This window comes from Orcinus orca, chromosome 9 (assembly GCF_937001465.1).
Source record: "Orcinus orca chromosome 9, mOrcOrc1.1, whole genome shotgun sequence".
NCBI lineage: Eukaryota > Metazoa > Chordata > Mammalia > Artiodactyla > Delphinidae > Orcinus > Orcinus orca.
The window spans coordinates 1,345,265-1,369,580 of NC_064567.1; the positions used below are offsets into that span (position 1 = coordinate 1,345,265).

General features: G+C 42.3%; 1 protein-coding gene across 7 annotated transcripts in view; it reads right to left on the bottom strand.

The window, feature by feature from the left end:
• UBE3C (ubiquitin protein ligase E3C) overlaps nucleotides 1–24,316 on the bottom strand; it is a 121,526-nt gene that overhangs the window by 89,083 nt on the left and 8,127 nt on the right. For 5 of the 7 annotated variants that reach the window (XM_033408221.2, XM_033408222.2, XM_033408219.2 and 2 more), the window contains exons 2-4: nucleotides 8,246–8,299; nucleotides 4,799–4,873; nucleotides 3,798–3,944 (exon numbers count right to left, since the gene is read on the bottom strand). In XM_033408221.2, the coding sequence (XP_033264112.1) occupies nucleotides 3,798–3,944; nucleotides 4,799–4,873; nucleotides 8,246–8,299 (276 nt within the window). Of the gene's footprint in view, nucleotides 1–3,797; nucleotides 3,945–4,798; nucleotides 4,874–8,245; nucleotides 8,300–13,309; nucleotides 13,423–24,316 lie in introns of all 7 variants that reach the window. The other 2 variants (XM_049715048.1, XM_033408223.2) reach the window with 2 other exon arrangements.

A 24,316-nucleotide genomic window follows, 5' to 3' on the forward strand; every position in this document is an offset into this window, starting at 1 on the left:
TCCATAAAAAGCTAATTATTTACTAATTACAAACATACCAAAATTTCCTTAATTGGTAAATACTTAATCAAAATAATCGAAACATGCTAAGAAGTAAATCTTCTAAGGCAGGTTTTAGGTAGTAGCACACACGTCCTGAACCTTCCACCTTAAGAAAGCACATTGGCACGGAGTTAAATTACTACATTTATCACTAAAGGTACTTAAAACTCATGTAAGTGTGAAGCAGAAAGTTCATTTGCAAAACTCAGCAAACCACAATAAAAACATATGAGAATCACAATCTCAATCATAAGTTACGAAGGATAACAGTTCCTTCTTTTTACCTTTCTCTTCTGAGTTTCCAGCACCTTTCCTGTGGATACTCTCCTTCCCTAACTCCATGAAATTTCGGTAGAAAAGGCAATCATTCAGTCCCACTATTCCCGATAAAAGGCCAGGTGTGTAGCATGTGAGGCGAGAGATGTGTCACTTAACTAGACAGGAGGAATCCTATCACAATGCTTATACAAACCATCGCAGTGCGCACCTGAAGTATCTTACAATTTTATTTGTCAATTATACGTCCACACGGCTGGAGGGAAAAAAGGTCAGAGACGCGTCTGATGACCAGAACCCCCGCCGTCCCGGACACAGTGATGGGCCATCGCGGTGGGCAAATGCTGAGTTAGATTTCTGTCGAGCTCCCATCCAGGAGGCCTCTCTAGTGTGGATACAGCTACCGGAAGTGATTTTGAAAGCACAATACCAAACAGGCATCTCTTGTACTTCCTCTACGATATTTTTGTTGCTATTTGTTCATTTCATGAGACCCATTTAGAAGCGTTAAAATTAAGACAGCTTCTTAAATGTGCCACAGAACCTTTTCTTTACCTGTCATTTTTACAGTTTCTCCTCTGAGAGTAACACCTATTTGATATAAAATGTTATCAAACAATTAAAGTACTAACACATGTGTTTTGCATGATAAATTCGAGTGTGTCCTAACTCGGGTGGAAATAACTCTGAGACCCAATCCGAATGTTGATTTACCTACACACAATCTTTCTTCTTGAGGTATTTGGAGCTACTTGTTCATATTTTCTCAGGAACCAGTATCATACAAATGTTTTCTGCACTATGTGACACGCAGTTCATTCTAGAATTTGTACTGAATACCCATTAACAAATAAAACTAGGATGTACAGTAACTGAACATTATAAAAATCTGAAGGCCAACTGTAGGAAGTACAAGAATAAGGCTGTAAATACATTAATCGAGTAATTACGTTTCAACGACATAAAAAAAAAACCTCAAAGCACTTTATTTGAACACTTTCTGGACTGGTATTTTTTTTTTAATTGAGGTATAGTTGATGTACAACATTATATGCTTCAGGTGTACAACACAGTGATTCACAATTTTTAAAGGTTACCCTCCCTTTATAGTTATTATAAAATATTGGCTATATTCTCTGTGCTGTACAATATATCCTTGTAGTGGACTGGATTTTGATATTGCTTTTTACATTCTTGACAAATGCACCAATATCATCCCAAAAGTTCTAAGTACATTAAACATCTGCTTTGCCTAACTTTTTGTTGTTATTTACTAAATTCAGATAAGTACAGTTTCAAAAACTTTCCATCTTATCCATCCTTTCTCAGGAAGTTAACTGAGGCTATATATCAATAAAACAAGGGAGTAAACCAAGAAAGCAAAAAGATATGGAATCAGGAAAGAGGAACTGAAACGGAAGCAAAGCAAAGCGGAGGTTTTCCCAGGAACATGGCAGGCGTGGAGAGCAACCACTCCAAACTGTGCAGCAAGTTCCCGGGACGCAGAAGGAACAGCTCAGCGGGGAAAGAGCACCAGTGACCTGACCCTCTAGTCACGGAAAACTGTACTGAGAATTATTTTACTGTCAGGAGGTGGAAGAAGACTTCATCATAAAGAGACTCAAAGATAATTAAACAGAAATGACACAACAATTCACTCTAGAGTAGCTCAAGAAAACTGTACACAAAAGAAAATACAATCACGGTACACTATTTTAGCGACCATATTTACAGTCATTATAATAAAACATAAATCAAGGGGGTGGGTGAGGAAGGGAGAGCCATATACGCACACTTTTGCACAGAGCACCTTAGAAAAACTATCAAAAGTGGCATCACGCCTGCTCTTAAAGTAGGAATTAGGGTCCTTGAAGATGGGCAGGAGACTTTCCCTCCACATATGACTGATTTATTGTTCTTGCATTTTTCTGTGCAAACTAAATAAACAATCCAGTTTGCTTTTCTCATATAAACCACGTTTGAGGACCTGGTTAATTCTAATCCTACACAGGGCCTGTAGGACTGGGCGGCTGCACCACATCCAGAAAGCATGCAGGAACCACGGACCAGACCTCAGAGTGGGGCAGAAGCAGTTCTCCAAAGGGAAGGGTGCTCTGGAGAGACAGAGGACTGACGGCCCTTCTGACCCCCACGTGGCTGTGCTCCACGTCTGACCTTCAATCTGCAAGGTCAGAGTACATGAGGAAGGAACAGACTGCTCCAGAAAGAGAGCCAGATGACCTGCTGCTGTACGTTTCTCATTCTTCTCCTCACAGGCTTCAGAGAGAAAGCCTAGAAAGAGCGTGCCTTTAGGGGACACGGGCTCGAGCCCTGGTCCGGGAAGACCCCACATGCTGCGGAGCAACTAAGCCCGTGCGCCACGACTACTGAGCCCGCGCTCTAGAGCCCGCAAGCCACAACTCCTGAGCCCAAGTGCCACAACTACTGAAGCCCGTGCGCCTAGAGCCCGTGCTCCGCAACAAGAGAAGCCACCGCAATGAGAAGCCCGTGCACCACAACGAAGAGTAGCCCCCGCTCGCCGCAACTAGAGAAAGCCTGTGCCCAGCAACGAAGACCCAATGTAGCCAAAATAAATAAAATTAATTAATTAATTAATTAATTTCAAAAAGAGCCTGCATTTAAGGAAAGCCATCTTTACTGCGTCTAAAGATTTATGGAAAGTTCTTCCCATGGTCCAGCCCAGCTCAATACAGGAAGCAACGATGGGTGTTAAAGCCAAACACCAGATAAGCGATAAAGTATTCCTATGTCTTCTGTACTTACAGTCCACACAAGGATCCTTCTAGTACGTACGGTTGGAGCATGGAAGACTTACTTTTCACTGTATACCCATGTTTTAATTAGAAATTTTTAATCCAGGTAAATAAGGATGTCTAAGAATAAATACATATTTAACCTACTGAATCTCAGTACTTCCTGGGAAAGTGGACACAGTAACAAGTTCCACTTTATAAAGATGATTCATCCACGTATCTCCTCCGTTAACACACACCGGTCCTCATCACTGATAACATCAAAACCTATAACATTTTTTGAGTTACACAATTATATTTTAAATGTTTCAAGAGAGAGACCCTAGAGTTCCGAGATTTACATTTCAGTATTTACAGGTAACAAACAGGCTATGACGCTGAGGATGCACGTGCAGGGATGCAGGCACAGGGTGGAGGGTTCTGTGCAAAACAAGGTGCTGCCCGTGCGGACTGGGCAATGGCGGCAGCACAACAGAGTAGCCTACTGTTTCTTATATGTGAAATTTGCCTTAATAAAAACGTGAAAAAGCCTACTGAAAATGTGTATCGATTTTTAAGAGGTAAAACATTATCACCAAGACGACCTATCACCGCTGGCTGAGGAAGTCGCAAGGGTGAGACGCGCTGGAGGGGTTTCTGATCCCATTAAACCAAAAGCTGGAAAACACATTAACAAGGGTTAGTGAAAATGTAGCCAACACTCACCAAGCGTTTTGAGTCTTCATTCTGTTTGTAAAAAAACAGAAGCTGCCTCACCAAAAGGGTGAGGGTGGGGCCGCTGGCGATGGAAAAAGCGCCACCAGACTGGGACAAGCCGGCCCGGCGATCAAATGCACTCCTCTGGATGGAATACTGAAAACAAAACAAGACATAAAGACTGGATCACATGATCGTATGGTCTAAATGGTCACTCAGTGTTTAAACTGGAGTAGTGGAAATGGACAATTAAGATTCCGTTACTGAGAAGTTATCATTGGTAAACGGTTAATGAAACCCGAAAAGCCTGGAATGTAGTGACAGAGCCATGAACGCCCTATGCAGGAGTCTTCCATCACCTCCTTCTACTGTGATCTTTAGCCGTGGTTTGGCCTATGTTTGCATTTAATAATTTAAAAATCACCAAAAAACTCATCTGTCTATAAATCTTTATATAAACTTATACAATTAACTATTGGGGAAAATACTATTATCCACATTAACTTTCATTAAACAAGTACACACAAAAACACATACAAAATGAATTCCACTTCTAAGAATCCAAGGCCATATTTAAAATAAGCTCTCAGGGCTTCCCTGGTGGCGCAGTGGTTAAGAATCCGCCTGCCAACACAGGGGAGAAGGGTTCGAACCCTGGTCCGGGAAGATCCCACATGCCGCGGTGCAACTAAGCCCATGGGCCACAACTACTGAGCCTGCGCTCTAGAGCCTGCAAGCCACAATCAGTGAGCCCATGTGCCACAACTACTGAAGCCTGTGCGCCTAGAGCCTGTGCTCCGCAACAAGAGAAGCCAACGCAACGAGAAGCCCTCGCACCGCAACAAAGAGTAGCCCCCGCTCGCGGCAACTAGAGAAAGCCCACGCACAGCAATGGAAGACCCAACGCAGCCAATCAATCAATCAATCTATATTAAAAAATAAAAATAAATAAAATAAAATAAGCTCTCTCATACCTTTCTAATTCCTTCTCAGTTTAAAAACAAACTTACTTGCTGTTTTCTGTCTCTATAGCCTCGAATAAATGACTGGATAATTATTGCATTTTTCAATCTTCGTCTTTCTTCCTGAATAATGCAGGGAGGAGGGAACAATGGGTCAGGATCAGTGAAAATGACAAAGACTAGTTCAGACTCAAAAAAAAAAACAGCTACGTAATTCACGTACCACAAAATTCACTCTTTTAAGTGTACCATTCACCAATTTTTAATATACTCAAAGTTGTGCAATCATCACCACTGTCTAATTTTGGAACATTTTCATCACCCGTCCCCAATAAAACCCCTGTACCCAGGGGTTTTACCCAGTCATCCCTCATTCTCTGTCCTCCCACCCCGAACCCCAACGCTGGCAATCACTAACCAATTTTCTGTCTATATGGAACTGCCTATTCTGGGCATGATGTGCAGTGGAGCCCTAATATGTGGCCTTTTGTGTCTGACTTTTTTTCACTTGGCATGGTATTTTCAAGGTTCATCCACGCTGTACCATGTATCAGTACGTCACTCCTTTTATGGCTGTTCCACTATACGGATGTCTCATTTTGTTTATCCACTTATTAACGGATGGACATTTGAGCTCTTTCCACTTTGGGCTATTATGAATAATGCTGCTGTGGACATTCATGTACCAGCTTTTGCAGGAACATAGGTTTTCATTTCTCATGGGTGTATATCTAGGCATGGAATTAACATTTGAGGAACTGCTGGACTGTTTTCCAAAACAGCTACATTATTTTATAATTCTACCAGCATAGAAAGACTTCTTTTTTTAAAAGTTTTTGTTTTAAGTATTTAAAAAAAATACAGACAACAGAAGCATCTATTTTAAAGGTCACTTTGTTTCCAAGCAGAAAACTCCAATTTTTATCAACTCGACTCTGTCTTTAAAACTTTCAGGATAGGGAGGGTGGGAGGGAGACGCAAGAGGGAGGAGATATGGGGATATATGTATATGTATGGCTGATTCACTTTGTTATAAAGCAGAAACTAACACAACATTGTAGAGAAATTATACTCCAATAATGATGTTAAAAAAAAAAAAAACTTTCAGTGACCCAGCAAAAATATATATTCTTCATCATCGTTATAACCACTGCAGCTAACAGTGTTTGAGAGCCTACTATGTGCCAGCCCTAAGAGAGACACTTCACATGCATTCATACAATAACCTTACAGGTGAGCATTACTCCTGTTTTAAAGACACAGAAACCGAGACTTCCATAAAGATTAAGTGATGCCAAAAGATATGAGTCAGACAGCAAACTCAGGTGTGACACGAAAATCTGTACTGTCTTATTACATGACAATGTTTCACATCTTCTATGAATGCCACCTACCAGGCTTGAAAGGCACATACACATTCACGCAATCTTGGGATTAGAGAACATACCATCAGGTCACAAAAGTGTACTTTCTGAGCTTCAAATGGTTACAACAAGGGAATCCTTGAGCTTAAACCTAGTTTGGGAATCTATTCATAACTATGATGACTCTAACAGCACTTAATTAAACACTCATATAACATCCCATGCATTTTCAAAACACTTATTTTTACTCATTCAGCTGTCTGCTGGGGAAGTCTCAGGAGCACTCCCGCTCTCTGGCAGGTGCGCTGAGGACAGATGAGTGAGTCCTCACGAGGCCTGGAGGCCAGCTTCACATTAGCTCATCCCTGTGGCAGGTGCGCTGAGGACAGGTGAGTGAGTCCTCACGAGGCCTGGAGGCCAGCTTCACATTAGCTCATCCCTGTTTTAAAGGGGATTCATCCCTCCCCAACTGCCTGCCGGAAGCAAATGTAACGCTCTCCAAAAAGAAGAGGCCATATTCTAAGCCTGAAGATATCGCTTCAGTTTGGAACATACAATGTCCGGTATTCAACCAAAATAACCAGGCAAAGACAAGAATTTAAAATCAAGAGGACAAACAATAAAAATGAACCCACAGGAGTTCCAAACACTGGAGAGGAAACATTATCTTTAAATATCTACAGTTACGTGCAAGAAATGAAAAGACGAGAGAACTGGGAAATAAAAGAATCAAAGAAAATTCTAGAACGCAAATAAAAACTGAAATTCAGAACTCAATGGATGTACTTAACAATCAGACATCACTAAAAGAGATAATTTGTAAATCAGAAGTTAGAACAAAAGAAAACAGCCAAACCAAAGCATAGGTATTCAAAAGAATAAATATACCGAAAAGAGTACAGGAGACACACGGGACATAATGCAAAGGTCGAACACCTCTGTCATGTGAGTCCAAGAGGAGGAGGAGAGCGAGGATGGAGCAGAGGCACAACTGGGAGAGCTGGCTGATTGAGAATTTTCCAGAAAAGATAAAATACACCAACCAATACACACTTCTCCTGTTTGAGCAGTGGTTTTCAAGTGAGGGCAACTCCCGCCGAGGGAACGTTCGGTAATCTCTGGAGACACCGTGGCTGTCCCAGCAGGGGCAGGGAGTGTTCCGGCATCTAGGAGAGGCCAGGGACGCTGCTAAGCACCCTGCAGTGTGCAGGACAGTCCCCACGACAAGGAATGACCTGGCCAGAATGTCAGAAATGCGAAGGTTAAGAAACCCTGCCTGAGCGTCTGTGCGTCTGCTGTTCCCTTGACCAAGAATGCCCTTCTTCCAGCTTTCCACAGCTTTTCTTTTCCATCCTTCGGAAATCCGCTGGGCTCTCACCAGCTCAGGGACGCCTTCCCTCACACCCTACATCCAAAGCCGACCTTCCAAGTCCCCACCTCCGGATCCTGGGGAACACCTGTGCTCCACCGCCCAGCAGCAGACACACCGTTTCATGCCCTGTCTATATACCCAGCCAGCAGAAAAGTACCTGGAACATAGCAAGCTCTCAATTTATATTTGTTAAAGGAATGGATGAATTATTAAAAAACAAAACAAAAAATGACCTAGAAAAGCAGGCCATAGGACACCACAATTGCTGATTAATCAACAAAGTAAAGCCATTTTAAGAAATTACCTCCGAAAGATAAAATGTAAAATAAAGACTAAAATGCCAAATGTCACTATAGCTCCTTTCATTCATTCAGCTTCTTCACAAATAGTTAAGATAACTTGCCTTGACAGGCAGTTTTCTCCTTTTGCTTGACAAAACATGAACACTATACACGAAGACTTTCTACACCTTCTGGAAGCCGTATCGTAAGCAAGTAAGTGAACTGAAAGCCTATTTTCTCCCTCTACTCTGGAAACTGCTCTTTTAGTCCATCTTTCCTACATTGGTTCCAGAATAGATGACCTACCATAAAATCCAACAAATCCAGAAATGTTTCTGAAATTTAACATGCATATAAATACTTAAGTCATGTCACATATAACATACATGTATCTAATATATAAAACAGGAAAACCAAGACTTATATAGATGCCATGGAAAACGTTTATCTACAGGGACTATTACAAAGCTGTTCTTACCTCCCTCTTTCTTCTTTCTTCCTGAGTACGATGTAAAAGAGAAGCCTTTTCTTCCTAAACACAAAAAAGAGAGAAAAGATAAAGGTTATAATTTCAAACTCTAAAATACTCTCATACAAAAATTATAGAATGTTGTGACCCAAAGGATTCTAGAGATCATCCAATCAAACCATCTGACTTAGTAAGAAATCTGAGGCACAACAGGCTAAACGGTTCCCTCACCCCCACCCCCGGGGCACAGATCTAATTGTGGTATTTCAGTTGTTTTCTAAGAATAAAATCTGATTTCCTTACACACACGTTAGTTCAGGTAAAACCGGGGAGATCTGAGTAAGGATCAGTGCATTGTATCAAGGTCAATATCCTGCTTGTGAGCACATACTACAGCTTTGCAAAATACAACCCCCAGGGGAAATTAGGCAATGCAAACAACAGACCTTTCTGGATCATTTCTAACAGCTGCATGTGAGTCTACAATTATCTCAATAAAAATTTCAGTGAAAAAAATCAATCTTTTATTGTTATCAAAATTTTAAAAATTCTTTTCATCGTAAGTAAAACTATATTTCGAATAAAATTACTTGATATGGAGAAGGAAGTGAAATAACAAATGGGAAAGTTAAACATTTCAAATAAAATAAAAATACTTACAGACCACCCTCCTCCTGCCCCAGAACCATTCCAGTCTATACTGTATGGGCATTTTATTTTTGTAAATTTAATCCAAAATAAAATTAAAGGCCCAAGACATCAACATATAAATAATTAGAAAAATTAATAAACCTAAATTTCTTAACACAAACATACAACTCATCAGAATAGAGTCAGAAAGTAATGAAGCCAATTTAAAATAATACTTTGATATGTGAAGGGAATACATAACGTGTAGAGCGAAAAGTTTCTGACAAAATTTTCAGCCAAAGAAATAAATCCTCCAGATATTTTCCATTACAGAGAATTTCATTTCTTGAACTCAAATAAAAAGTCTATCTATCACATGTCAAAGGTCAGAAAAGTATTTTGTTTTTAACTGATTAATTAAAAGGATGAGGAGCAATGGAAAAATCTAAAGTAAAGAGTGCTCAGAGGGCTTCCCTGGTGGTGCAGTGGTTGAGAGTCCGCCTGCCGATGCAGGGGACACGGGTTCGTGCCCCGGTCCGGGAGGATCCCACATGCCGCGGAGCGGCTGGGCCCGTGAGCCATGGCCGCTGAGCCTGCGCATCCGGAGCCTGTGCTCCACAATGGGAGAGGCCACAGCAGTGAAAGGCCCACGTAACGCAAAAAAAAAAAAAAAAAAAAAAAAGTGCTCAGAATTATGGAAAGCTTCTAGATAAAAATACAGCCATATTTCTGGTCATTATCTTTATTTATGAATAGGAGGTAAATATATGTCTGTAATTTCTCTTCCTTCTATTCTATTTAATCAGATTTAATATATGCTCATTACTTGGTTATAGTTAAAGAGCTAAGATTTCTTAAAATGATACATGCTGTTACAACTATGAGAAAATATACTTAATGTCTGAAATTAAACCCACATTTTACTTTTAAAACAGTGGTACATGCCAGCAAAGCAGTCCCCAAAGTGACTTCACACATAAGCTTGGCTGTCACTAATGTGAAAGCCCTGGGGTCTGAGGGCCTGGCCTGTCTGACCACCAGGTCCCTATCATTGGCTTCAATGTCTGCCACATGTAGGGAGCTAAGAAATATTTACAAAATGAACGAATGAACATCTCCTTTAAGTACAGCAAAGTAGTCTAAAAGGAGTAACCATAACAGCTGAAAAGCACTTCTGAATACCTGCAACACAGCACAGAGGATGAAGTATTTTAAAAATCAAAATAGGTACCAATTATCAAGAAGCATAACTGGATTCTCAGTGAATACTTTAAATTTGAAGCATACGCTATGAGATGGCTATGAACGCACCAGAGGCAATGCTGAATGTGTTGAGGATGAATATCCTTACCCTTTGATGACCTATAGATTAAAATCCTTGGACAGAGGACACCATATAAATGGAAGGTCACTTCTCTTACCTGTGCTCGGGGGCTGTAAAGTTTCCTACTTAAAACAGCTCATTTCAAAAATTATAAAATAAGCACAGCGAGCAAATCCGAAGTCCTGGACACACATACAGAAACCTTATATGTGACTTCAACTGTAGTTTAAAATGATGTGAACGTCTTTCAAAGAGCACTCACGCTCCCTAAGATATATCGGAAAGGACGCTGGTGGGGAGCAGAGGCCACAGAAAAAAACTGGGGTCACCCAAATGTGCCACGAGTTCAGAGGCACAGGGAGCAGCAGGGGGTGAGCGACAAAGGGCCCCGAGTGCCCAGGAAAGGCGCAGTGAGCAATCGCAAAGGCCTGGGACCCAGAGGTGGCCACAAAAAGCCCGTTCAGCACAGAAGGAAAAGTGTGACAGAGCACTTAATCGCTGTCTATTAATTATGTACACTATCATATGCAGCACCTGAGCTAGCAACCAAATTCCACATCAGAACCGGAGCTTCTTCCTATATTCCCCAACTCAGAGACCGTCTCTGTGCAAAAGACATTCAAACGAGGCACAGGACAGGAATTTATTCTCAACAGATATTGGCTAACTCTTGCGTCATGCTAGGCACTGGCTATTTTAAAAGTAATAAAAGTGTTTGTTCCCAAAGAGCACACAGTCTGGTGGGAGCAGAAGAAGCCAATGAATTGAGCACCCACCATGGGCCGGACACGATTCTAGACACTAGCAATAAAGCAGAGTCAGCAGGAGCGGCCCAGCCCCTGGGAGTGCACACCTCAATACAGGTGGGCACCGGGGACGAGGCAGCGCAGAGAAGGACAGGCACTCCGCCTCCGCGACTCAGAGAACTCTCGGAAGAAAAGGTGAATTGGAAAGAAATCTTGGAAGGCTATGTTCAGAAGGATGACAAGATGGAAAGCATCCCAGCAGAGGCACGAGAGGAGGCGCTGGGCAGGAAGCAGGGCTGGAGGGAGAGGCTGGGCTGACCTCGAGGCCAGCATCGAGAGGGAACAGGAGACCCCCATCTCTGGTTAGGTGAGCCATATACCAAGACAGCATGGGATGGAAGGGAGAGAACGACGAAGTTAAAGTTCACTGACCTTGAGACATCTCTGGGACCGACAAGTCAGTCAACAGGTAATAAAGAACAGGGAAGAAGTATGGATTGAAAATTCAGAGTTCAAATCACCCATGACTTAAGCTTAAACTCCTTCGGTGGCTTCCCACCCTCTACCTGCACAGGGGGCTGCTACGCCTTTAAAACAAACAAAAACTGCAATATCTACTACTCATTTCCTAAAAGACCACTGGACACTAGACGGAACCATCTCTTCTCAATGCTCAATTATTTACATGAACCAAAGTTATGTAAAACCTACCACGCTGGTCTCATTTTCCTACTTCATGGTAGCCTATCTGAGACCGTAATTGGAGAACGACCAGTGTGTTCTAAGGGGTCAAGTTCAAATACAGCCTTGGCGCAGGAATATTCCGGTCAAACACCTCCTCCTCTTTCTCTTGCGCCACCAGCACGGCATGCCCCCCAACTACCCTCCAAGTCTTAAACGCCCCACCCCTCCCCAGCCTGGCCTTCCCTCCTGGCACTGACACACACCTGGCAAGCTCCAGTTCGCCTTAGGTGAGACTCAGCTTAAATGTCTCCTCTTCCATGAAGAGAAGATGACCTCAACTCCTACGCCTCCACACAATGAACGGGTGAGTTCACATTCACAGATGGGAACCCAGCACACGGGGCTCAACACGCAGAAAACGACTGTATCTGCACTAGTCAGAATCCTGGAGGCCACACGGGCACCATCCTCAAAGATGTGGCCACCAAATGCCATGGAAGGTCACTCTTCAGCAGGTTACGCCACACAGGACCAGTCGGGCTGTGGTTACTCTGAAGAAGAGCAGAAAATACGAAAACAAAACAAACCCCATCCCTTAAAACAGCAGTAATGAATGATCAAAGTATGTCAGGCCCAGCAGTCAGGTGGGAAAAATAAAGGCATAGGCCTGATCCTAACTCGCAATTCTGAGTGCCTACACATGGCTCGAACCAGTAAATAACTATTAACTTCTCAAAGTGAAATTTCACCAGGCTGCTAAAAGAGTAAAACAACAAACCCACCACAGTGCACAATGGGAGTCAGCATCCAGGAACTCACCCTAGCCGTGTGGACCAGGGCTAGAGAAGCAGTCCATCCCTGGCGCCCACGCCTGCCTCATCAGAACAAGCACTCCAGGGCTTCCCTGGTGGCGCAGCGGTTAAGAATCCGCCTGCCAATGCAGGGGACACGGGTTCAAGCCCTGGTCTAGGAAGATCCCACATGCCGCGGAGCAACTAAGCGCGTGCACCACAACTACTGAGCCTGCGCTCTAGAGCCCAGGTGCCACAACTACTGAAGCCCGCGCTCCTAGAGTCCGTGCTCCGCAACAAGAGAAGCCACTGCAATGAGAAGCCCGCACACCGCAATGAAGAGGAGACCCCTCTCGCCGTAACTAGAGAAAGCCCGCAAGCAGCAGCAAAGACCCAACGCAGCCAAAAGAAAATAAAAATAAATAATAAAAAAGAACAAGCACTCCAGGGAAGCCACAGACTCGATGTCCTAGCTCGATTTTTCTATTGGGTGTTGAAATAAATACTACTATGGGACTTCCCTGGTGGCGCAGTGGTTAAAAATCCTCCTGCCAATGCAGGGGACACGGGTTCAAGCCCTGGTCCGGGAAGATCCCACATGGTGCGGAGCAACTAAGCCCGTGAACCACGGCTACTGAGCCTGCGCTCTAGAGCCCATGGGCCACAACTACTGAGCCTGCATGCCAAAACTACTGAAGCCCTCGCACCTAGAGCTCCACAATGAGAAGCCCACACACAGCGCAACAAAGAGTAGCCCCCCCTCAAGGCAACTAGAGAAAGCCCGTGCGCAGCAAGGAAGACCCAACGCAGCCATAAATAAACAAACAAATAAATAAAACTGCCGTCTCTCAAACCACTAAAAAAAAATAGTTGTTAAAAAAAGTTTAAAAAAAATTACCATGTTTTTAAATGTTTTCTCACGTACCACCGGAATCATCCCACTCTGGGACAAACACTGACCTACACTAATAAGGCTAAAGCAGGAGCAGACAGGTCACTGTCAGAGGGTCTCTGGGGAGACATAAATAAACAAGGAGATTCAGCCGCTGATAAAGCCGGCATTTCAAATTTGCAGAGAAAAATGTATTATTCAATAAACAGTGTCACAACAACTGAGTAGCCTAAATAAATGACATTGTATCCCTAAGTCTTCACATCAGAATAGATTCCTGATGGACCTGAGATTTATACACAGATACAGCACTATAAAAATACGTGAGGGCTTCCCTGGTGGCGCAGTGGTTGGGAGTCCGCCTGACGATGCGGGGGACGCGGGTTCGTGTCCCGGTCCGGGGGGATCCCACGTGCCGTGGAGCGGCTGGGCCTGTGGGCCATGGCCGCTGGGCCTGCGCGTCCGGAGCCTGTGCTCCGCGGCGGGAGAGGCCACGACAGTGAGAGACCCGCGTACCGCAAAAAAAAAAAAAAAAAAAAAAAAAACGTGAAAATAATGTGGGGATTGTTTTTAAAATCTCAGTGTGGAGGAAGACTTTCTTTAAGAAAGAAATATCACACTACACATTAAGTCTATTAACTTATTTAAGAATGATAAACTTCCTGCATGCCTCAACTAGAGAGCCCACGAGTCACAACTACTGAAGCCCACACACCTAGAGCCCACGCTCCGCAACAAGAGAAGCCACTGCAATGAGGACCCCACGCACCGCAATGAAGAGTAGCTCCTGCTCGCCCGCAACCAGAGGAAGCCCGCACACAGCAACGAAGACCCAACACAGTCAAAAATAAGTTAATAAATAAATAAATTTATTTTTAAAATAAAAGATCAACAATCAAATAGAAAAATTAGCAAAAGCTATAAACAGTATATAGGGAAATAAACAAAAATATATTTTAAACATAAGAACTTCATCTTTACTCATTTTTAGGAAAAAATGCAATAAAAACACAATGACAGGCTTTTTAACCCATCTAACTGGCAAACTTTAAACCTCAGATAACACTGAGATGAAGATGGACAGCAGCCACTTTCTTACACTGATATGATCTCCTTAGAGGGCAATTTGGAAATATCTATAAAAATAGCCTTTGACCTAGCACTTCTAGAAATTTAACCTACAAATATTATTGGCACATATACAAGTATATGCACCACAGTGCTGTTTAAATTAGCAAAAAAGCTGAAAACAACCTAAATGGCCATTAAAATACATGACAGCTAAATAACTTAACAGAACCCTCATTACATGGAGTATTGTACATAGCTTTTTTTTTTTTTTAATTTATTTATTTTTGGCTGCACTGGGTCTTTGTTGCTGCACGCGGGCTTTCTCTAGTTGCAGCGAGTGGGAGCTACTCTTGGTTGCAGTGCATGGGCTTCTTACTGCGGTGGCTTCTCTTGTTGTGGAGCACGGGCTCTAGGCGCAAGGGCTTCAGTAGTTGTGGCACATGGGCTCAGTAGTTGTGGCACATGGGTTTCAGTAGTTGCGGCACGTGGGCTCTAGAGCGCAGGCTCAGTAGTTGTGGTGCACGGGCGTAGTTGCTCCGCACTATGTGGGATCTTCCTGGACCAGGGCTCGAACCCGTACCCCTGCGTTGGCAGGCAGGTTCTTAACCACTACTCCACCAGGGAAGCCCATACACAGCTTTTTGAAAAATGCAGTAGCTCTATTTGTACTGATCTGGAACTATGCCCAGACGTAGTGCTGGAGGGAGAAGCACAGCAGTCTACTGAACGCGCTCTAGCATGTGTTCAAACAAGAGAAGAGTGCACATCTCAGTGATTCCATGCGCAGAAAACAGCTCTGAGAGGACAGGGAAGCACCTGGGAACACACACTCATTACAAGGATTAGGGACTGGGGGAGTGAGCAGTGGGGTGAAAGGCAGGGAGATGTTCATTTTATTTGAATCTTTATTTTCTACTGCTTGAATTATTATCCAAGTACGTGTAATACTCTCTCACTTTTTTAGAATAAGATACCAACGAAGCTACTCCAGAATGTAAGTTTTTAAAAACAGCTCAACAAAGCCAAGAATAAGTCATTAATTAAGTGGCTGGGAGGAAGAGAACAATAGGGTACCAGTAAAACGCACATTTAGATTTTCATTCTTAACAAATTTTTGGTTTCAATTTATTATAATTGAAAATAGCTTTTACCTTTTAGAGTCTACTGGCCTAGACAAGTTAGGGTTTCCCAGCCCAGTTATATACCAGTTTCATAAAGTACACTGAATCAACTGTTTTTGGAATGACTAAACCTATTGTTCCTATAGCAAACCTGTTGCTTTCAATGCTAATCTCTCACCTCCACAGCTGTGACACTAACCCTATTCATCAATATGTAAACAACAGTAAATTACAGCAAACTTCTCTATTTGATCTTTGAGCCTTCGGCACATTATCTTATCTACTCTGAAAATTAAATATGGCCAAACTTCACAAATACCATTAACAAAGATGTTTTTTAAAGGGAGGAAAATGCTTTCTTCATGCAAATGAATTTAGTGGGAACAAAATGAAGTTTTTTAAAAGGTAAGCCACGTGTAGTTTACATTTCATTAACCATCAGAATCAAAAAATTTATGGTCAGAAATTTGAGTATAGGTCAAAGTAAATGTACAGAACATGACAATTTCCATAAAATCAAATGCTCAAATTGACTGCTAACCACTTATAAAAATAAGTTTAGCATGTTTATTAATACCTTGATTTTTTAAAAACTGTGAGATTTCCTTTGTTTCCAAAATATTTGGATTATTTTCCACTAGCAATTTACTCCATTTACCAATGTAAACAGAACAATCAGTTTCACATCTGTTTCAAGTTAGTATATTTTCCCACTCTCATGCACTAACACAATACTAATAGTTTTACACAATTTGAAGAATATTCAAGTAAAATACTTTGAGTTAATTAAAATGTTAAAAGTTACCAAACGTTTTATTTGTAAATAATGCACAACCTATGATCTGTGGATTTTTCCTTCTTTTATAGACCTGTAAGAAAGAACCTTTGTTCTTTGAGAAGATAAACAAAATTGATAAAGCATTAGCCAGACTCATCAAGAAAAAAAAGGGAGAAGACTCAAATCAACAGAAATGAAAAAGGAGAAGTAACAACTGACACTGCAGAAATACAAACGATCATGAGAGATTACTACAAGCAACTCTATGCCAATAAAATGGACAACCTGGAAGAAATGGACAACTTCTTAGAAATGCAGAACCTGCCAAGACTGAATCAGGAAGAAATAGAAAATATGAACAGACCAATCACAAGCACTGAAATTCAAACTGTGATTAAAAATCTTCCAACAAACAAAAGCCCAGGACCAGATGGCTTCACAGGCGAATTCTACCAAAGATTTAGAGAAGAGCTAACACCTATCCTTCTCAAACTCTTCCAAAATATAGCAGAGGGAGGAACACTCCCAAACTCATTCTACGAGGCCACCATCACCCTGATACCAAAACCAGACAAGGATGTCACAAAGAAAGAAAACTACAGGCCAATATCACTGATGAACATAGATGCAAAAATCCTCAACAAAATACTAGCAAACAGAATCCAACAGCACATTAAAAGGATCATACACCATGATCAAGTGGGGTTTATTCCAGGAATGCAAGGATTCTTCAATATACACAAATCAATCAATGTGATATACCATATTAACAAATTGAAGGAGAAAAACCATATGATCATCTCAATAGATGCAGAGAAAGCTTTCGACAAAATTCAACACCCATTTATGATAAAACCCTCCAGAAAGTAGGCATAGAGGGAACTTTCCTCAAAATAATAAAGGCCATATATGACAAACCCACAGCCAACACCGTCCTCAATGGTGAAAAACTGAAAGCATTTCCACTAAGATCAGGAACAAGACAAGGTTGCCCACTCTCACCACTCTTATTCAACACAGTTTTGGAAGTTTTAGCCACAGCAATCAGATAAGAAAAGGAAATAAAAGGAATCTAAATTGGAAAAGAAGATGTCGCTGTTTGCAGATGACATGATACGATACATAGAGAATCCCAAAGATGCTACCAGAAAACTACTAGAGCTAATCAATGAATTTGGTAAAGTAGCAGGATACAAAATTAATGCACAGAAATCTCTGGCATCCCTATAACACTAATGATGAAAAATCTGAAAGTGAAATCAAGAAAACACTCCCATTTACCATTGCAACAAAAAGAATAAAATATCTAGGAATAAACCTACCTAAGGAGACAAAGGACCTGTATGCAGAAAATTATAAGACACTGATGAAAGAAATTAAAGGTGATACAAATAGATGGAGAGATATACCATGTTCTTGAATTGGAAGAATCAACATTGTGAAAATGACTCTACTACCCAAAGCAATCTACAGATTCAATGCAATCCCTATTAAACTACCACTGGCATTTTTCACAGAACTAGAACAAAAAATTTCACAATTTGTATGGAAACACAAAAGACCCCGAATAGCCAAAGCAATCTTGAGAACAAAAAATGGAGCTGGAGGAATCAGGCTCCCTGACTTCAGACTATACTACAAAGCTACAGTAATCAAGACAGTATGTTACTGGCACAAAAACAGAAAGATAGATCAATGGAACAGGATAGAAAGCCCAGAGATAAACCCACACACATATGGTCACCTTATCTTTGATAAAGGAGGCAGGAATGTACAGTGGAGAAAGGACAGCCTCTTCAATAAATGGTGCTGGGAAAACTGGACAGGTACATGTAAAAGTATGAGATTAGATCACTCCCTAACACCATACACAAAAATAAGCTCAAAATGGATTAAAGACCTAAATGTAAGGCCAGAAACTATCAAACTCTTAGAGGAAAACATAGGCAGAACACTCTATGACATAAATCACAGCAAGATTCTTTTCAACCCACCTCCTAGAGAAATGGAAATAAAAATAAACAAATGGGACCTAATGAAACTTAAAAGCTTTTGCACAGCAAAGGAAACCATAAACAAGACCAAAAGACAACCCTCAGAATGGGAGAAAATATTTGCAAATGAAGCAACTGACAAAGGATTAACCTCCAAAATTTATAAGCAGCTCATGCAGCTCAATAACAAAAAAACAAACAACCCAATCCAAAAATGGGCAGAAGACCTAAATAGACATTTCTCCAAAGAAGATATACAGACTGCCAACAAACATATGAAAGAATGCTCAACATCATTAATCATTAGAGAAATGCAAATCAAAACTACAATGATATCATCTCACACCAGTCAGAATGGCCATCATCAAAAAATCTAGAAACAATAAATGCTGGAGGGGGTGTGGAGAAAAGGGAGCACTCTTGCACTGCTGGTGGGAATATGAATTGGTACAGCCACTATGGAGAACCGTATGGAGGTTCCTTAAAAAACTACAAATAGAACTACCATATGACCCAGCAATCCCACTACTGGGCATATACCCTGAGAAAACTGTAATTCAAAAAGAGTCATGTACCAAAATGTTCATTGCAGCTCTATTTACAATAGCCAGGAGATGGAAACAACCTAAGTGTCCATCATCGGATGAATGGATAAAGAAGATGTGGCACATATATACAATGGACTATTACTCTGCCATAAAAAAAACGAAATTGAGCTATCTGTAATGAGGTGGATAGACCTAGAGTCTGTCATACAGAGTGAAGTCAGAAAGAGAAAGACAGATACCGTATGCTAACACATATATATGGAATTTAAGAAAAAAAAAATGTCATGAAGAACCTAGGGGTAAGACAGGAATAGAGACACAGACCTACTAGAGAATGGACTTGAGGATATGGGGAGGGGGAAGGGTAAGCTGTGACAAAGCGAGAGAGTGGCATGGACATATATACACTACCAAACGTAAGGTAGATAGCTAGTGGGAAGCAGCCGCATAGCACAGGGAGATCAGCTTGGTGCTTTGTGACCACCTGGCGGGGTGGGATAGGGAGGGTGGGAGGGAGGGAGACGCAAGAGGGAGGAGATATGGGAACATATGTATATGTAAAACTGATTCACTTTGTTATAAAGCAGAAACTAACACACCATTGTAAAGCAATTATACTCCAATAAAGATGTTTAAAAAAAAGAAAGAAACTTTAAGAAAATATAACAGCAACCAACTTCACATACATGCAAATATTTAAAAGTGCATCAAAATACAGTACTAAGTTACTAAAAATCATATTTATAAAACAATGTACAATATGATTCCCAATTCAAACACTATATAGAAAAAAGACGAGAACAAAATTTATACACATATTAACATGTTTAAAGAGCATAAAATGTGAAAAGAGCTCATTTAAAAACCAAAGGACTTCCCTGGTGGCGCAGTGGTTAAGAATCCGCCTGCCAATGCAGGGGACACGGGCTCGAGCCCTGGTCTGGGAAGATCCCACATGCTGCGGAGCAACTAAGCCCGTGCGCCACAACTACTGAGCCTGCGCTCTAGAGCCCGTGAGCCACAACTACTGAGCCCGCGTGCTGCAACTACTGAAGCCCACGTGCCTAGAGCCCGAGCTCTGCAACAAGAGAAGCCACCGCAAGGAGAAGCCCGCGCACCACCATGAAGAGCAGCTCCTGCTCAACACAACTAGAGCAAGCCCATGCGCAGCAATGAAGACCCAATACAGCCAATAAATAAATTTATTTATTAAAATAATAATAAAGTACCAAAATAAAATGCAATCGTTTATATCTCATTACAATAAATTCCAAAAAACCTTTTCTTTTTTTTTTTAAAGACCTTCTTTTCCTACACCAAAACTGTGTATTAACTATGGCACTGTTTTACTAGCAAAACCCTGGAAACAACCTGCACATATACATCTATCAATAGGAAAGTGGTTCTATGATACAAACCATTCAGTGGAATATTATGCATCCATGAAGAGAAACTACATCTAAAGGTGCTGGTGTGGATCGTCACTAAGACACAGTGCTGAGGAGAACAGTAGCTCTCACTATTATTTAAAAAGCTAGGGGCACATGTTTATTTATATTTAATCTAGTTTTGAAAAGATTGAGGAACTGGTAAGAATGAGGACGTCTGGAGTCTCAGTGAGAGGAAGACTTCATTATATGCCCTTTAGAAGAGTCTCAGTTTTTATAACTTTTTCAATTAAAAAAAAGGTAACTTTTTTTAAAGGCCACTGACTGGAGATTAGAAATGGAAACGTTATTAGACCAAGGAAGATTAGTGATAATCTAACTTTCTCATTATCAAGAATTATGACTTTCCCATTACAAGATGTGGAAACGAGAAGCCCAGAAGAGATGAATAAGTTGCAGACAATTGGTTAGGAAGATAAGCATTTTTTCAAGCCCACATTTTACTTTTTACATTTCACCTTTCACAGTAAAGATGTGCTATGAACTGTGCTGCTTGCCAACACACTGGAGTTTACTAATGTTCCTAAAAAAGTTAAAGAGAGCACTAAAGCTGCATATCATAAGAAAAATTAATTCAAAAAGACATAGGATTGTTAAAGCCATCCTTTCAGTGCCTGCAGGACATGGTCCTCAACTTGCCAAGCAGTTAAGGGAGAGCTTAAGCAAAGCGAGAAGCAACACAAGACGTGCAGGCTACACAACATCCAACATCCAGACCAGGGTTCACACACTCCACTAAATGATCTGGAATCTCTGAGCCCTGATTTCTTCCTCTACGGGATGCCACACCTCCGCCTCACAGAGAAGGAGTCAAGAAGAGGTGAGAGCATACAACAAGCAGGAGGACAAACCTTGAGGGGTGCAGTGCAGGTAACTAACAAATAAGGAGAGAAAACAGAAACACCCTGGAGAGAAAGTGCCCTCGGAGGCTCCCTGCAACTGCACAGATGCTAAGGCAGCACTTAACTGCTAAGACCAGGGAATGGAAATTGATATAATTTTTTCTAGAGAACAAAACATATCAGAAGCCTATGTGCACACTGACCAAGCTATTCAGCTTCTTTCTGCAATGTTTCCTAAAAAATAATTATAATCATTGGCTATAAAGATGTTGTTCACAACAAAATAGAAACAACCTAAATGTCCAAAAGTAAAGGATGAACATGTATACTTCATCATACAAGCTCATACAAAGAACATGCATGGTAATTTTAAGAAGAAAACGAAATTTTAATTTTAGAAAATAGACTGAACGATTGGATCCTCAGCTTTGGAATAACCTAAAGTTTATATAAATGTCTTATGGTCAGTACACAGGATACAGTCACAGCTATAGCAAATAAAACCTCAAAACCAGTACAAAAGGTCTGAGGTCCTCCGACAAGCCCTGCTTTTCTAATGAGCTCTGCTCTGCTCACGGCCTCTCAGTCAGTACTAGTGTCTGCGCACACTGCCACGCCTGCTGGCTGGCCACGCACTGGTCCCAGCAGCACCTCTCCCTTGCGTGCCCCTCTTCCTGTTTCTGTAAACGCTGGCATCCCTCGGAGTTTTGTCCTGAGCCCACATGTCTTCTCAGCAGAACATTTTCCAGAGCATCTCACAACTTCAACTGTTACCTACTGATGGACCCACGGACTCCCAGTCTCTACCTGAAGCTCCGGACTAGCACCCCACCTGCCTACTGAGCAAACCCAAGCATTTTACATTGAACACATCCCTAGGAACTCAGCATCGTGTCGGATTATGGGGTCACTGTCCACTCCTGTCACCCCAGACTGACACCTGACGTGATGCTTGCCCCCAGAGCTCATCAATTCTGGCTCCTCGACAGCCCTCAACCCCTCCACTCAGTTCGTGCTGCCTGCTTCAGGCCCTCACTACTCCTCTGCACAACTACAGCTGCCTGTCTCTCGCCTGGTGTCCAGCCCCTGCACTGCCCCACAATCGTCCCTCTAAAACCTGAGTTTGCTCAGGGTCACTTCACTGCTTCAAAAGCCGTCAGTGGCTCCCAAGGTGCCCCTTTATGACCTGGCCCCTGACTGCCCGTCTCCCCAGCCTTCTCTTGGCCCACCCCCACTCCAGCCAGCTGCAGTCTGTAGGTGACTGCCACCTCTCCAGGGTGGACACCTCTGTCCGTGCGGATCCTCCTAACTGGTGGCAACAGCGTTCCACCTGTAAGCAGTGCTAAGAAGCGCAGCCCAGCACACAAGAGCTGAGGGCGCTGACATTATGCTGCCCGCCCGGGGCCCTGGAAAAGGAGGGAAACAGGCTTCCTCCCTCCGTTCCGGCACAAGGCGCCCCGAGCAGCTCTCAGATGGCCAGAAATTTACTTCGATGCTCTCCTACTTCACTCCCTCTCTCCAATGGCCTGATGCATCTACCTCCTGCCCTATGGCTGTTAAAGCGACAAGCCAAACACTTTCATTCCCATATTACTTACTCCCCTGTATATTCCCCCCTTTTCTCCAAGGGTGGTTGGATTAAAAAGGTAAATGATCTAAGTGAATTCAAATGGCTGCAAATAAATGGCAGCCTCTCATGATTCTGAGGCTTTTTTGAGGAAGATGCTTAACTCAAATAAACTGCCTAACAGATAACATTTCAGGTAAGACCGTGCAGGAACGCAAGAGCTTAACAGCTCACAGGAAAGGCCAGCTCGCAGTCAGGCAGCCTCGCCTGGGAGAAGGGAATTTTAAGTCAGTTCTCTATTTCACCAGTTTTCTAAGCTGTTCCTAGTTTACCAACTTCTTTCCTTGCTACATTTCCAAACTGGTGGAGTTTGATTCCTCTCACCTTGAGTGTGGACTGGATTGACAAATAAAATAGGACAAAAGTGACAACGTATGACTTTCAGGACTCCCTCGTAACAGGCGTCACTGGCTCCGGGGAAGCCAGCTGCCAGGTCAGGAGGACACTCAAGCAGCCCTAAGGTGATGTCCGAGTGGCAGGAGCTGACACCTCCCACCAGGACCCATCACTGGCCTCCAGGCACAGGCATGAGCCTGTCCCACAGTGGCTCCCCCAGCACCGGGCAAGGCTTCCGAAGCCTGAGCCTCCAGAGACCCCAGGCCAGAACCACCCTGCACGCTGCTGTCGGATGCCTGCCCCACAGAGCGGAGTGAGAGGACAAAACTGTGCTGCTTAAGCCACTAGATGCACAGAGAACTAGACTTCTGTTCATCGGAAATTAGGACACTGGTAAAGCAGAGATCATGACCGTTCAGATTAACATAATTCAAATGCAGACTGCTGATTTGCAATCTACTTATTTCCACTAACAATGACACAGTTTAATACATAGAATGAGTAGACATCAATAAATGATAAATAGTAACAAATATAGATCATGACCACTTTAAACAGCTGTATAGTACCCCACCGCACTGCTATACCATTTAACAAATTTCCTATTGTTAGACATTTAGATTGTTTTGAATTTTTCAATACTACAAGTAATGCCACAAACATCATCTTTTCTATCTCATGCATCTATCCCATGCACCTGTCAAATTAGTTTCTTAGAATAAATTTCTAAAGGTAGACTTACTGGATTTAGAGGGGTCATACCTGTTGATGACTCCTGATGCGTGCTGTTAAACCATCCCCCAGGTAGGTTGTGCTGATATACGCTGCCACCCACACCCCCCAGCAGGCGTCTCCACCTTTAACTTGGTCACCACTGAAGGTGATGGGCTCCGGAGACACTCGGCCAGAAGGAAGCTGCTGCCCCTGCCTTCACGCTCACAAGCGCCATAGGCAACAGAAGGCGTGAAGAGGCCGCGGCCGGAGAACAAGGACACAGCGGAATGAAATAAGGGTCATGGTCAAAGAATAAAATGCTTAACTTCCAAACTCCTAGATGCCCGCATTCTTGAAAGTTATAAGAAAAAAGGGGAAGAGACAGAGGAAAACTCTTCACTGCTTTTGCAATAACCTCTTTTGAGGGCTCTTCTACAGTCCTATGAGGTGACCTGTTTATTACCTTAGCTAAGAGACCTAGTTGACAACTAACTCTGTAACTCAAGAAAATCAGCACACGCTGGAGTGTGCAAA